General features: G+C 45.6%; 1 protein-coding gene across 4 annotated transcripts in view; it reads left to right on the top strand.

The window, feature by feature from the left end:
* The window catches only part of PDZRN3 (PDZ domain containing ring finger 3), a 240,068-nt gene that overhangs the window by 186,881 nt on the left and 38,095 nt on the right, over window positions 1-15,092 (top strand). The window contains exon 1 of one of the 4 annotated variants that reach the window (XM_058726211.1): window positions 3,955-4,183. The exons of the other annotated variants lie outside the window; for them this stretch is intronic. Within the exon in view, the coding sequence (XP_058582194.1) occupies window positions 4,115-4,183 (69 nt within the window). The 5' untranslated portion in view covers window positions 3,955-4,114. Of the gene's footprint in view, window positions 1-3,954; window positions 4,184-15,092 lie in introns of those variants that run through there. 4 annotated transcript variants of the gene reach the window in all.

Consider the following 15,092-nt stretch of genomic DNA (forward strand, 5'->3'; position numbering starts at 1 on the left):
GAGGGCCCACATGCGCGGGTGAGCCTGTGAGGCGCTTTCCGATGATGGGATTACCGACTTGAAAAGGACATTCAGCATCTTCGCCAAACAATGTGCGTCTCTGTGTCGCCAACTAGTTTTTCATTTTTACTGGGACAGCCGTTCTCTCAGAAACAGGTCTGTTGTAAAGAACTTCCTGTCGCTAAGATCTGTGCCTCTTGGATCCGCGATATGAAATGCCTTGGTTCGTATCACAGTACCGGTGAACCTCCTTTTACACAGTTGTGTTTCTTACTCCGTGAAAGCAACATGTTGCAAATGAAACTATTCTAGATGGTTGTACAAAGGAAGGGGTATAGCTACGGCAAATAATCGCTTTGGTAAGTCCTGTTTTAGGCATAATGGGTACAAGTGTTTTTCATTCTTGAATCCAAATACTATGTAATTGATCGTAAGAGTGGAAAACCAACCATGAGTTGCCTTTGGATTAGTATCCCTTCCACTCTTCTGCCCGCCCCCAAGCATGATGCTCTTTTTTTTAATGTTTATTTATTTTTGGGAGCGGGGGTAGGGGTCAGGGGGGGGCGTCAGTGGGCAGAGGATCTGAAGCAGGCTCTGCGCTGACAGCAGAGAGCCAGATGTGGGGCTTGAACTCATAAACTGTGAGATCAGGACCTGAGCCGAAGTCGGGGGCTTAGCTGCCTGAGCCACCCAGGTGCCACCAAGTGTGAGAGTCTTGGACTCCTAGCTCACAGATGTGTCTTTCTAGAGTGGCAATTCTCAATACTGTCACCTAGGAACTATTTCAGGGGGTCTATGGGGTCAAAGCTATGTTCATAAACATCAAGAGTTTGATAAACATCAAGATGTTATTTTTTTTTCTTTTGCTCTCATTCTTTCCTGCATGTACAGTCCAGTAGAGTTTTCTAGAAGCCATCACACAGCAGAAATGACTGAATGCAGAAACGAAAGACCAGCTGTCTTCAATTAAGTTAGACATAGAGGGCTTTGTGAAAATGTAAAACAATGCCATTCTTCCCGCAAAATTCTTTTGGTTTTGGAAAATACAGTAATTTTTTCATAAAAATGTTAGTTATGTTAATATGTAATGGGTTTCTTAGTGCTATTTTAAATGAAGGAATCGGCATTTTTTTATTTCTGATCGTTTCTAACATTGTGAACATCGGTAGGTGTAACCCAAATAAACAGCAGCCCTTCGATGTTCTCAATAATTTTTAAGAGTGTGAAGGCTTCCTAAGACCCAGAAGTTTGAGAAACATTTCTGAAGCACAGGGCAATATGTGATAAAATTCGCTTCTGAACAAGGTTGGAAAGTTTTGTAACAAAGACTAAAAGGGTTTGCGTCAGTTCCTTATCCATTGAGCTGGAGCCCATTTGTCTATTTTTCTGTGGACGTGCAGGAAAAAAGGTGGGTATAAGCTACTGTGACACACAACAGCTTACCACAAAATGACCTAATGCTCCACAGCTTTGGGGGAGGAAAACCAAGCTCCCTCTTGACCTCTGTATAGGGTACTTCCGGTTCACCCTACAGGGCATGGGTTTGTGAGGCATCCATCTTCATGTGTTCTTTCAACCAAAGGACAGGTGTTGTCCCAGTGCCTGCACAGGGCTGAGCCCCGGAGAGATGCAGACACAGTTCCCTGCCCTCACGAGGCCGACGTTCTTATCCAAGGACACAGCAACAAACAGCCTGAATGAACAGGAAGATTGAGGAAGTGAATGGGGTGATAGAACAGTAATTTGGAGGATTGAGAAATAAATTCATGCCAGGTACCCCAACAAAGGCTTTCCTAATGAGGCTTCATTTGAGCCGAGATGGGGGTGCTGCGTTGGGTAGGAAGAAGAAGGGAGGGGCATTCTGGCGGAGGGAGCCCTGAGGAAGGACGTGGCTTGCTGGGAGTGAAGTGAGCACCAGTAGATGATAGAAACCGATGGACAAAGACCAGAGTTTACAGGGCATGGGAAGCCCTGTGAAGGATGTGACTCTAATCCAGGTTTGACGAGAAGTCGTAGCAGCGTTTTTAAGCAAAAAAAGTGATCGTGTTTCTGCTTTATAAAGACCGACCTGGCAACCTTACAATGGGTACCCCGCGGGTAGGCAAGAGAGGAAGCAGAAGGTGCATGGGGCGGGTCTTAGGATCATCCAGGTGGAGTGGCGGTAAATGGAAGTGGAAGGAATTGAGATCTCACTTGGGTTAGAAGAGAGCAGAACTACAGATGGAAGGCTCTGGGTGAGGGCAGTGGACAAGCATGACCTCTGGTTTTGGCTTGACAGCTTGTGTTTTCTTACATCGTTCCAACAAAACTCTGCAAGGTACTTTGTTGCCTAGCTCTTTAGAGATCAGGAAACCGAGCCCTCAGTAACTTGCTCATGGATCCAAACGGCCCTTCTCAACATCAGAGCAAGTCAGAGGTCACTGCTGCTGCCCAGCGCCATCTGTGGCTTCTTTTCCCTGGTGGCACGCCTCAGCTGTCGGCTCTAGCCACGATAGTGACACCAGGTGTGGGTCTGAGATGGAGGTTCCCTTCCTCCCCCTCCAGCAAAAGCCGGGACTATTAGCTCATCTGTGACAAGTTGCCATGCCTCATCTTCTGGGTCCGAGAAATGGGACCAGATGTATCTGCTGGCCACCAGCCCAGGTGGGATTTTATTTACTGTTTTACTCACATCCCAGGTGTGTCTGGACTCCCAGAGAAAGGGAGCATTATTCTTCAGTCCCTGTGATGCATCTTGACAGGATGTGGGAGTCCTCCTGGGAGACAGTTCAACCTTTATAAGATGGAGGTGGGGTGAGGGTTTGGAAACAGTGGTGAGATTTTTAATCGTGAATGATTTGGGCTGAAAAAATATTACCTCTGCATTTCATTGGGGGTGGTGGGGTAGTCATTTGAGAAAAGAAAGTTGTTGTTTGTAAAGCCATCCAACTTAGTGGGTCAGAGGCTGGATGAAGGGAAACAAGAGGCAAGGTAGAGGAATCAGTTCTTAAATGCGGCCGGTCCTCACCTTCCATGTGTAATCGCAACTCCCTGCTTTCTAGACACACAGCACAGAGCAGAAGGGGGTTAAGTCTAGGCAGACACGGAATATCAGACACAGATCTGTAGTAGACAGGGACAGTTAGCTCAGTGGCATGAGCTCCGAGGAATCTGTCAGCGTCTGCATAGCTGAAGAGATGGCACGAAGCTGGCTGCTTCTCTTCCTTCCAGTGAGCTGGGCAGCCCTGTAACAAATAACTTTCTGCTTTGGGAACTGAAAATGCACTTTAGCAGTGATTATCTGCTTGCTCACCTTTAGGGCAGCCTGTCTCCTTACAACCCCCGGGTTACTTTGCATACACACATATATACCTTGCAATTTAAATTTTTATATTTTATTCATATGTGGCAGATTTTTCCTGCAACTTGGGAAAGCACTAAATATTATACGAATATTATTCAAAACATGTGCATTCCACAAAACTCGTTTATATGCCATCATTATCTGCAGCATTAAATACATTTTATATCATCAGAAATTTTATGATATATTTAAAGATGAATTTCTACTTAGCTTAAATGCGTTAGGGATTATCCTAAGAGACCTTGCTAAAAATGCAGTCATGTTTATTTGTAACTGCCAGAAAATGGCTTACAAAATTGTTAGTGTCTTTTATTATTCCCTACCACTGGAGCACTTGCTTGTTAATTAGAGAAATTTCAACTGTCATAGTTGGCAATTATAGCTTCTGTATCATTGTCTGTTATGAATAGTCAATGAGAGCTGATTAATATGCATGAGCAGCAGTCTATATAGCGTGTGCATTGGACCACAATCCAGCTGCCAGAGTCCCTCAGAGGAGGGAGTGGTGTGTGTGTATGTGTGTGTGTGTGCGTGCATGCGTGTGTCTGTGTGTGTGTGTGTGTGTGTGTGTGTGCACGCTGTGAGGGAAGGAGGGGAAGCGTGGAAGGGGAGAGAGTTGTTTTCAGCCTTGGAGAGCAACGCCAATGTGAAGTGTTGCAGCCGCCTGATGCACCTGAGGCTCTCCGAGGATACCTTCATGCCTGCGCGCAGGACGCTGCTTTTCCCGGGTGCTGGCGCGTACTGAAGCCTTCCTTTGACGTTCCTCTAAACATGGGATGCAGTTTGTGCAGCCTGCAGAAGCAAGAGGAGCAGTACAAATTGCTCTATGAAGTTTGTCAGGTAACGCTTTGCCTTTTATTCCGGGGGCGTGGGCAGGCACTCACCTGGCAGACGGTAACTTCTGGGAAAGGAATTAGGGATTCGGGTGCGTACTTGTATTCTGACTGAGACCGCCTTGTGGACTTTTCTCTGTATTCTCTGTTAAATCTCTTGGGTAATTTCCCTCCCAGGGGCACTTCCTTAGGTGCCTGTATTTGAATATGTAAAGATGTTGACAGTCATAAAGTGTCTTTCCGGCAGTCCTGTCACAAAGCTCCTTTACAAGTGACTGCCCTCTGGAGTGTCAGCGAATGTCTTGGGAAGGGTCAAAGCGTGGTCACCCTTTGAACAAGTTGGAGAGGAGACGGGGATGATGATTAATGCCCGTGCCGTTTTGTCTCTGTTTACAAATAGTTAGAAGGCATGCCTTTCAGCAGAGCACAGGCGTTTACTGCAGACTTGACTCTTTGAGCAACTTCTTGTCCTGGGACATGTGGTTCACATTTATGCTTCACTCTTGCCATTTCTGTACGTCGCTCTGTGAAAATGTTAACAACTTCAAGAGCAGGTGGCTTGATCTTGGGTGCCTCCATCCACAGCAGGTGACTTCTCGAAACTTCTGTATCATTAGTCACGTGAAATTTCAGTGGAGATGAAATAGGACATGTAAGGGATAACCCAGATAACTTACCTGACCTTTGTGTGGAGTGTTTTATTTTTAGATATTCAAGTTTTATCCTGAACCTTGAGGTTTGACTTGGCAGTTAAGTATTTTCCCCTTCAGTCATTCTAAATCTTTCCAATTTTTCTTCATTGATCTAAAAATTATAATCCTGTTAAAAAGGTTTTTTTTTAAATTAGAATGCTAGAATAAGGCCTTTATGGTCAGAAAAAAAAGGGTGCTTATTCCTTAATTTATCACACTGAGTCGCATATTAACATATTCTTTAAAGAGCCAGACAGTTTAAAAAAAGAACTGGAGTAGCCGGCAGTTGGGCACCATTTTTGCACAGGCCACCAGAGGGCGCTTAGCATTAAAAAGACACAGCGAAACAAGGCTGCTTCTGTGGACAATCTAATGATAGAATGACCCTGGGTAAAGAAAAGGTGTGTGTGTGTGTGTGTGTGTGTGTCTGTCTCTGTCTCTGTGTGTCTTCACTGAAGCATACAGAATGTCAAACCTTTGGGGGCTTGGTCATGCCCCCCACCCCCAACCACCCCTTATACAGAGGGCACATATCTTACAAAACCCAAGCATTTTAAATCAGTGTTGGTCATACACTTCTGACCTGAGACCTCACACCCAGCACTCCGCTGGACTCTTCTGTCCTTTGAAAGCAGTCTGGGGGCACACTGGAAACCTGGGCAAAAGTGCCCTTGGCACTGGAGATCTGCCCTCCATCCCCTGCGTGATCATATGGTGATGTTGTAATCCACATTTTGCCAGGTTATCATGTGCGATGAGCACGAAGTCCCCTGTTCTCAGTGAGTCAGACGTTCAGAAGCAAACCACGCAGAACAGCAGAAGCATCACCAGGGTGGTTATGGTGAAGACTTTCACTACTGTGTATATAATATAAGGCATAAAAATGGAGTCTTAATAACTTACTGGGTATTTTTTTTTTCTTTTGGTTGTCATGCACAAAACTATTATTTAGGATCCATTGCTGTAGGTGTATTAATTACACTGGCCCCCTCCACAATGTGGTTACCCTGCCCTGTGTCCTGCAAATCTGCGTTCACTTGTGCTTTATTCACCTGTATTATTTGGGCTCTTTCCCCCTGGCCCCCAAAAAGAAAGAGCCTGGATTCTGTTTGTTTGTTTTTACTAGGTGAATTTATGTGGAAATATTTCTGGCCAACGCATCATGCAGTAAATTGCTGATAAATGACTTCCATCTGGAATACACTTTGTCAGCAATTTAGGAAGCCATGCAGATTTATTTTCAGGAAACTCAAACTACTTTTCGGACCCATTACCCTTGTGCCAACTAAGTAAAATCCCCTTTCTCCTATTCTTTGCGAGTCCTGAACCATAGCATAAAGGAATTCACAAAACACTTGCAGGAATTAATAACTGCATTCCCCTTCTTATTATGCAAAGCCTTATTAAAAGCAGGGAAATTAAGGTTTCCATAAATTACAGTTCCAGAAGGTCCAGTGTGTCTGGCTTCAGTAAGCCCTCGTAACAGCAGCACAAAGAGGATCAAATATTCTGGGGCTCAGACTTGATCCTTTCCTCATCCAGAGATAATTCAAAGAGATGCTCTTCATTAGGGCCTTTGGCAAGCTGCCTACAATTTCTTTTTGGGGCTGCTGTGAGCTTAATGATGCAGAACAATGGCTTTGCCTCTTGTTGCACACATACCTTATTGTACCTTTAATCACATTAGAAAAACAACAGCAACACATGAAGTTGCCTGGTCGTTAAAGGACACTGCAGAGAGCACACACGTATGAGTGATGCATGCCCTGCGTTACGGGATACGCCGAGATACTAGGGGATGTCTGCAGTACTTCTGAGGACAGTACAAGACAAGTGTCCTGCCTGCCCTTTCTGTTGAGGTATAGCAGTCTTTGTGCTTTCCCGGTCACTGTAGAGTACCAGGGAGCATCAAGACAGGGCCCGTGCCCATGGGACATTTTAAAGTTTCAGTTAGCAGTTGTTTCCTGCTCTGGAAAAGTACCCCATCTCGGACCACTCAGAAGCATGCCTGCTTCCAAGAAAAGGAGAGAAACAGGAAAGGAAGATGCTTTCAGGCTATCAAGGGGGGCATTCTTCTACTTGGATAGATTAACTGCCTAGAATATCTCATGTTCGGGGGGGTGATGGGCTAGGGAGCCTGGGAGCTCTAGAGCTGTGGCCAGAACCTGGCTAACACTGGGCACCTGGTTATGGGCAAAGGGTGTGCGAGCAGTGTCACGGGATGGAGACATCTGTGGATCCGTTGGCTTGGTGCCAGGGACCTCATCACTGGCCAGGCATGAGTCCTCCCCACAGCTGTGTCCTTTCAGGACACAGGGAAGGCGGGTATGGAGAGATGTTTTGATGAGGGCTTTCAGATAGAGGCCAGGGGGAGCAGAAGGGGTTATCATGCCCATTCCCTCCACCTCTTCTAAGGTCTCAGGTCAGCCAGAGACTCTGCAGAATAGTGATCTTTGCTCACTCGATTGGGCAGTAAGGAATTAATTCTGTTTGGGACTTAGGCTTCAAAGTAGAAATTGTAATAACTAATACATTCACTGAAGTCTCCATGGACATTTTCAAGATGGCAAGGGAAACATACTGATAAAATTGCGGCGACGTTCATTGCAGCAACCACAGGATTATTTGCTGAGCACTTACTATGTACCAGCACTTTGCCAAGTGCTGACTGTGCATTTCTCCATCAAATCCTCACAGCAGCACCAAGGGGTTGGGGATATTACCATCCCCGTTTCCAAGATAAACTGAGACACGAAGGAGACACAAATGGGGGTGGCCGCAATGTCTGTGCTGTGATTCCGAGGTCTGAATTCTTCTCTTATAGAAATCATATTTATCCAAACCAGTGAAGAGATGACCTGTATTATACGGAACGCTTAGCTTAGTTTTTAAAAATCATGCTCACCTTTGCGGAGCTCACACGGAGACCCGGCGTTCTCACTCAGGGCTGGCCATGTGCTGCTTGGCACCTCTCTCAGCCTGGGGATGCTTGGGTCTGTTCTCTTACAAATGAGAAGGCTTGAGACAGGGCCTCTGGTCCCTCATGCCAGGGGAAGGTGGTGGACACAAGCGAGAGCAGAGTTCCCATCACCTTCCCAGGCACTTTTAAGAATGGATCATTTAAGAAAGTTCACGTTCTTTTGCCTCTCAGGAGCAGCAACAAAACAATGGGAGTAATCCGTGCCTTTTACGCCATCTGAAGTTGTTGGTTTTGAGAGTCAGCCAGGCTGTGGTATGATAGAGCGTGGACAGAGTTAATGATGGTTAATTGGATGAACATGAACTCGACCTCCATATAGAAGTGCTGAACGTGGTTTAGCATTCCTGCAAGTAAGAGTGTGTTTGCTTCAACAACCTATCAGTTCACGGAGCTTTATTATTAGAAGCAGCTTCACAAACTGATTTGTTATAGGCAAAGCAAGAGGAAAAAAAACAAAAACAAAAACCGTCTCTTCTTGCCCGAGTGACATGGCACCTACCTGTGGCTGAGCAAGTCACGTTTTTTCATGGTGGGCATTTATCTGTCACTAGTACTTGTTTTCCCATCAGTTAACAGTGGACCGTAAACCTCTTTAATGTAGATGAAGCAATGGGAAGGACAGGCCGAGGGTTAGGCCAGGGCCCGCTCCCCTCTTTCTACGTACCTCTTCTTGCTGTACAAAGCATTAGGTGACCAGAGAGGAGTCCTCTTGCTTTCCTCTTAGAACTGAGGCCAGTTGGCCACCACCCCAGCTTAGATGTCCTTCTAAGTGTTCCCATGAGCCCCAGCACACCGCTGTATCCCTGCACTGAACCTCCGTGAGGTCCTGTGCACCTCCGTATCCCTGCACTGAGCCTTCCCATGAGGCGAGCATATTCTGTTCCTCGTCTCAGTGTCATCTGTTAAATCATCCTCTTCAGTTACATTGGAAATCCTGGGAGGTCTAGTCACCACCTTTACCCTCAGCATGGGATTGGTTGAACACGATGGATTTTGTATGTGCTGGTAGGGCATCAGGAGCAAGACCGGAAACAAGGGTACTGGTCAGGAATCCCTGAACGAGCTGTTGGACGAGATGACTGTGATTTGGATCGAGAAGGTGCAGCTGGAGACCACAGGGGCTGCAAGACATTTACTTTTCATTCATTCTGCCAACACGTTTGCCCAGCCAGCCCTGTGCCCAGAACTGAGATTCCACTCCCTGCTCACTGGCTCCGCTCTGCCCGTAAGATAAAACTAACTCCTTAACTGTGGCCTGCAAGGGCCTGTGTGGTCTGGCCTCTTCTTACCTCTCCAGCAAGCTGCCTGCCGTGTGCCCATTGTGTGTCTGCTCTGGTCCTGGCAGGCTTATTGTAGCCCCCAGAACCCACCTTATTCCTTCCCTGTAAGACCTTACAACTGGTTGTTCCCCTCCATCTGTAACATGGTTCACCAGTTCATCCTTGAGGACTCGGCTCGAACATTCCTCTCCCCAAAGACCTTCCTGACCTAAGAGGTTCCCCCACCTCCACCCATGATCTCTCTGTATACGGTTTATTTCCTTCCTAGCACTTAACATAATTTCACGTACCTGTTAACTTGTCTCCAACCCCCCAGTCCCCAGGAAAATGTCAGCCCCATGAATGCAGGGACTTTGTCTGGTTCTATGTGACACCCCAGGTCCTGACATATAACCAGTAAACTATTCAGGACGTGTTTACCAAATTGGCTTCTGAATGAGGAATGTATCAAGTAGGTCCCACTTTGGTCTGGGAAGGCATTTAGCAGTGACAAATGAGTCAATGTCCCAGGATCCTAATGGCTTCCATAGATACAGCTGCATACTGCCATGAGGCAGGTGGTTCATGGTCACAGGGGAGAGGACTGCCCCTCTCTGCATTCCCATGACACGCCTGCCATGGCTGGCAGAGAGAAACATATGGAACACTGAAAAAATGTAGCTTTAATAAATGACTTCTCTTGCACTCATTAATAATGCAAGGAGAGGTCATGGCTATATTGGGTGTGGGGGAGAGGAGGCACAAAAGAACACCATCAGCAGCTCCAGAAGCATGCCAGAGCCAAAATAACCCTCCTGCTTTCTCTGACCAGTGTGGGATTCAGCAGGGAACATAGCATCCACTCTCTAAAGCTCACAAAGCTCCACGTTTCTAGAAGCATCACCTTCACCGGTGTGGCAGGTGTCATAACATTGGTGAAATGCCATCAGACTCTGCTGCCTAACAGCAAGGACTGCGGTGAGAAAAGTCAGGAATGAGTTTGTCTACGTCAGATGACCTGCTTTCCCTATTCTTCACCAAGGGCATGTTGAGTTGTGTGTGTGTCTGTTGTCGGCTTTGGGCAAAGCGTCCCTCCTTTTCCAGTCTGCTGGTCATCTGGCCTGGCAGGGTAATTTCTCCCAGTGTATCTGTTTACACCCATCAGTTTGTAATAAAGAAAAAGCTGAAATACTGCACACGTGAAAGAAAGTTATTAACATCAGCGTTCGACTGTGGAATGCAAGTATCTTGATGTGAGGGGCAGAAGGGATCAAGGAGAGCTTTTCTGACTGTTGAGGGGTATCCAGAAGTTTCAGCATCACCATCGCGTAGGAACTTGCTAGAAACGTGGGTTCTCCAGCCACACTCCAGACCTGCTGAGCCAGAATCTCTGTGAGCAGAGCCAGCAGTCTGTGTGGAACCAGGCCTCCAGGTGAGTTAGCTGCTCCTTCAGCCTTGAGGACCTCTGTTGAACGTTAAACCAAAAATACTGCAAGAGGTAGGAGTCTTAAGTTACCCAAGATTTCGGGCAGATTCTCTTAAGTCTTCCTTTGGATGAGTTGGTAGCAGGAAGAGCTCATTTCTCAGATACTTAGGTTCAGATCAAAACATAACCATTTGTTGGTTAATACCAAAAAACAAAAGGTCATTTTGTTTCGATTAGGCAGGGCTTTTTTCGAGCAAGTTGTTCTATAACATCTAATTTACAAGTGGAAAATTGAAGGTTCGTGATGTTTTGTCTGTTAAAAATTTATGTGCACATATAGACATCACACATTGACACATGTTCTTGTGTATGCAGGTAATACGTGTGTGTGTGTAAATGTGTGGGTATCTTCTACAGATTAAGCTTCAATTTTCTTCAACCGGTGTCCCTCTCAGAATTACCTGAGGTTCTAGAATTATCCTGCATCCCCCTAATGTTTACATCCTCCTATTCCTACAAACACTACCTTCCCGATAGTAAATGGGAAATTAATCTAATAAACATAATCCCCAATAATGTGAATGATGGTAAGCACAATCCTCCTACCAGAAGAAAATGTGTTTTTAGAAAGGACTTGTGAACCAAATGAATCGTAATTTGCAGAATCCTGGGTGAAATAAGTAGAGCACGGTCCCCTTTCTGATGATGAAGCGTGTGGCCATCACCATGATGGCAGGTCCCGATGGATAGACCCTGCTCCCGGGACACTTCCAGGTTGCAGGACTCGGTCTAGCTGTATGTGTCAATGAAACAGTACCACTGACCGATCCTTAATAATGATCTTAGTGTACATTTTTATGGGTTGTGTCAGAGGATAAACAATTGTGGAGGTCTTCATAGGTAGTGCCAATTTACACCCCCCCCCCAGTAAGCCTCTTTGTATGACACCCACCAGCAACTAAGTATCTGCCTCGCCTTGCTTCTCATTCCCATATTCACTGGGTATTAAAGTTGTTCTCACTTCTTCCTCTTTTTTTCTATTTGATAGAAAAAGGGAGTGGGGTAGAGGAGGGGACTCTTCACTTGTAACTTGCGTTCTTACACCAATTTCAAGGTACAAAAGTTCCTTTAGGGCACTGGTTCTCAAGCTTGAACATGGCATCAGCATCACCCGGAGGCCTTGGTAAAAGCACAGAGTCCTGTGCCCCACCTCCAGTTTAGATACTGCTGATCTGGGGAGCACCCCTTGGGAACCACTGCTGTGAGAGGTATGTAATTACATATGGATGAATGGATGGGTGAATGGATGGACAGACTGAGGAGGGGATGAAAGGACAGGAGGGAGGGGGAGAGTGAAGGCAGGCAGGCATTTAGGGTGTATATCTCTTTGGTTTTATTAATGCCAGGCAGTCTTTCAACATCATAGTGGACAGGTTCTTGATCCACATCCCTACCTGGTATTGCCTGACTTCTTAATTTTTCCATTGCCGTGAATATAAAGAGGTATCTCACTTTGGTTTAAATCTGGTTTATTCTTGATTATTAATGAAATAGAGTATTCTATTTTTGACGTGTATATTGGCCATATTGTGCTTCCGTTGGTGTGTGTGCGGTGCCCGTTCAAGTGTCTGCCCCAGTTCTCTTGGATTTTTCATCTTTTTCCTTTGATTCATAGGATTTTTAAAAGCATAGTCTGGATACTGGTCCTTTATGAGATAGGAGTTGGAGGCCTTTTCTCCCAGTTTGTGGCTTGTCTTTGCCCTCTCTTTATGATGTATTCCAGTTGAACCAAATCCCTTAATTCAACATAGTCAAATATATCAGTCTTTTCTTATGGTCTGTGCTTTTAGTCTGTGTCAGGAAATACATTTTCTATGGTGAAAGCCATAAAGCTACTCTCCTATATTTTCTTCCAAAAGCTATATATAAATGTTGCTTTTCACAGAAAGGTGTAAGGCTGGAGTCGACCTCACTTTTTTAGTATGGATCCCCCGGCACCACTTGGAGAACAGCCCATCTCTTCTCCATCGAAGGGCACTGCCCTTTTCCCTGTGTCAAGTTTGGGGCTATTTCTGGCCTTTTTGTTCTGGCCATCTGAGAGTCTCCCTGCACCAACCTCGCACTAAGAGTGTCTGTTTTACTGTGCTATAGTTTTGCGGTAACTCTGGTCCCCTGGGAGGGCAGGTCTCTCTCTAGTGCCACCTTCTTGAGCTCTTGGCACTCTGGCCACCCACGGACGTGTGATTTGCAGCTTGTCAAAGTGACGACTTGGTAGGCTCTTCTCTCGAATTGGGGGATGGGCTCACAAGTAGTCAGCGTAGCATTCTTTATATTTACGTGTATCTTAACAAAACTTTTAATGTCTTCAGTACTGAATAAAATATGAAGAACAGCCCCAAGAAGAAATATCATAGATTATTTTTTTAAGTTTATTTATTTTGTGAGAGAGAGAAAGAGAGAGAGAGAGCACAAGCAGAGAATGGGCAGAGAGAGAGAGAGAGAGAGAATGAATCCCAAGCAGGCTCTGTTGTGAGCACAGAGCCTGATGTGGGGCTCGAACCCACAAACTGTGAGATCATGACCTGAGCTGAAGTCAAGAGTTGGACCTTTAACTGAGCCACCCAGACTCAGGATATTCACCCAGAAATATCATAGATTATAAAAAGCCTCCAGGGTCGCCTGGGTGGCTCAGTCGGTTAAACACCCGACTCTTGATTTCAGTTCAGGTCTCAATCTCAAGGTTGTGAGTTCAAGCCTCATGTTGGGCTCTGCACTGGGCATACAGCCTGCTTTTAAAAAATAATAATAAAATAAAAAATAAATGTTAAAAAGCTTCCCTCCCCCCTCTAAACTCTGAAGAAAAGTAAACCAGACGCAGTAATAATGGGGAGGAAGGAGTTAGCTGTCTGTAAAGATCTTTAAAAAGTATTAAAATGCTGGTTACTTTTTTCCTTAACATAAAGCATTCTTCATCTGCAAACGAATTCTCTGAAACGACACCATTTGTTGTAACAGAAGACATCTGTGAGACTACACTTAGAACTTGTGTCTTTACAAACACATCTCTTAGGGGTTGACATGTTTGTGTGTTTCTATATAAAGAAATCTGAAGGAAAATTTTTGTCTTTTTTGTGAACAAACAATGCATAAACCAGATAACGCAGGCAGACACGATTCACAGCATTGAACCAATGAAAACAGAGTTAATTTGTGAGACATGTGGGAAAATAACGGTTTCCTCCCAGTGTGTTAAACAGTGTACCGCGGCCCAAGCACATTCCTGTTTCGCCATACGTGGCAATTAATGAATCCCCTCCTCTGCCCAAAAGTGTCAGCGGTGTGGCACGTAACGTTAGAAGTGACATGCATTTTAATAAAAGAAAACTCTAAAGAATATGAACCGATTTTCCATTACCAAGCAGCTGTTTACTGTTTAGGGAGTCTGGAAAACCTAGAGAGAAATTAGTATCCTTCCTACCGGTATTTCACTTGGCATCAGGAGATGAAAAGCAGTGGGTATTTCCCCCCAGAATCGCAGCGGTATTTTGCATCCAGGATTCTGTTCCTTTTTATCGAGCTATAAAACGCCTGGCACGAATGACTTGTATTGCAACCACTTGGCATGTTAGGTACCAGCTGCCCTCTGTTGCCCTCACTTGCGTGTATCACTGTGTTGGCAGGTGTTAGGATTCCCCGACCAAAGGTGCCTCTCTTTCCCTGGGCCCCTTTTCTCTTCTCTCGCTAGCAACTCTCTAAGCCTCAAGTTTGTAGTACAAACCTAGGTAGCTGGAAACTGTCCAGGAATGAAAGTTCAAGTTTGCTGGCCTGTCTGTCTCATCTCTGCCCCCCACAATGAGGGTTCTGTCCGGGTTCCTCCAAGGAGTAGAACCTGAGAGCAGGTGCCTGTGCCCCGTATGGTGACGGGGACGGGGGAGGGGGGATGGGGGAAAACATCAGGGAGAAGTCACTGTGAAGAGTCAGAACATCTTGTTCTCAAGGGGTTGTCAAGTTTCAGAACCAACTCTACTCCACATCTGGACACAGTTAAGAACTGTCCAGAGAAAGGAGGAAACAATTCCAGCATTGTATTCTTTGTCCCTGAATTGACAGCGAAGGCCCAAGACGAATACGTTCCACTGATTCGAAGTTTCATGCCAGTAGCAATGATAAATAACGGGGGGGTGTTATTTGCCATGCACGTGGTTTATGTACAGCTGTTATATGTGGAATCCCGTGTGATTCCAACACAGCCCCTTAAAGTGCAGGTACTGTTGTTATGTCCATCTTATAGACGAGGCAACTGAGGGTTAGAGAAGCTCATTCACGGGCCTGGGATCGCACGGCTGCTAAGGGGCAGAACGGGGATCCGAACACAGGACTGTGTGACTCAAGCACACCATCTGAACAGCGTCCCTGGCATTGCACTGAATGTCTGGCAGTGTGGTCAGAAGCACAGTCCCTCTCCTCGGGGGTTTACATTCTGGGATGGCTGGAGGTCAGAAAGTAAATCTTCTACTAATGAGCGTATAATGACAGTGTAAGGTAATCTAGGGAATACA

This window comes from Neofelis nebulosa, chromosome 4, assembly GCF_028018385.1.
Source record: "Neofelis nebulosa isolate mNeoNeb1 chromosome 4, mNeoNeb1.pri, whole genome shotgun sequence".
Lineage (NCBI taxonomy): Eukaryota > Metazoa > Chordata > Mammalia > Carnivora > Felidae > Neofelis > Neofelis nebulosa.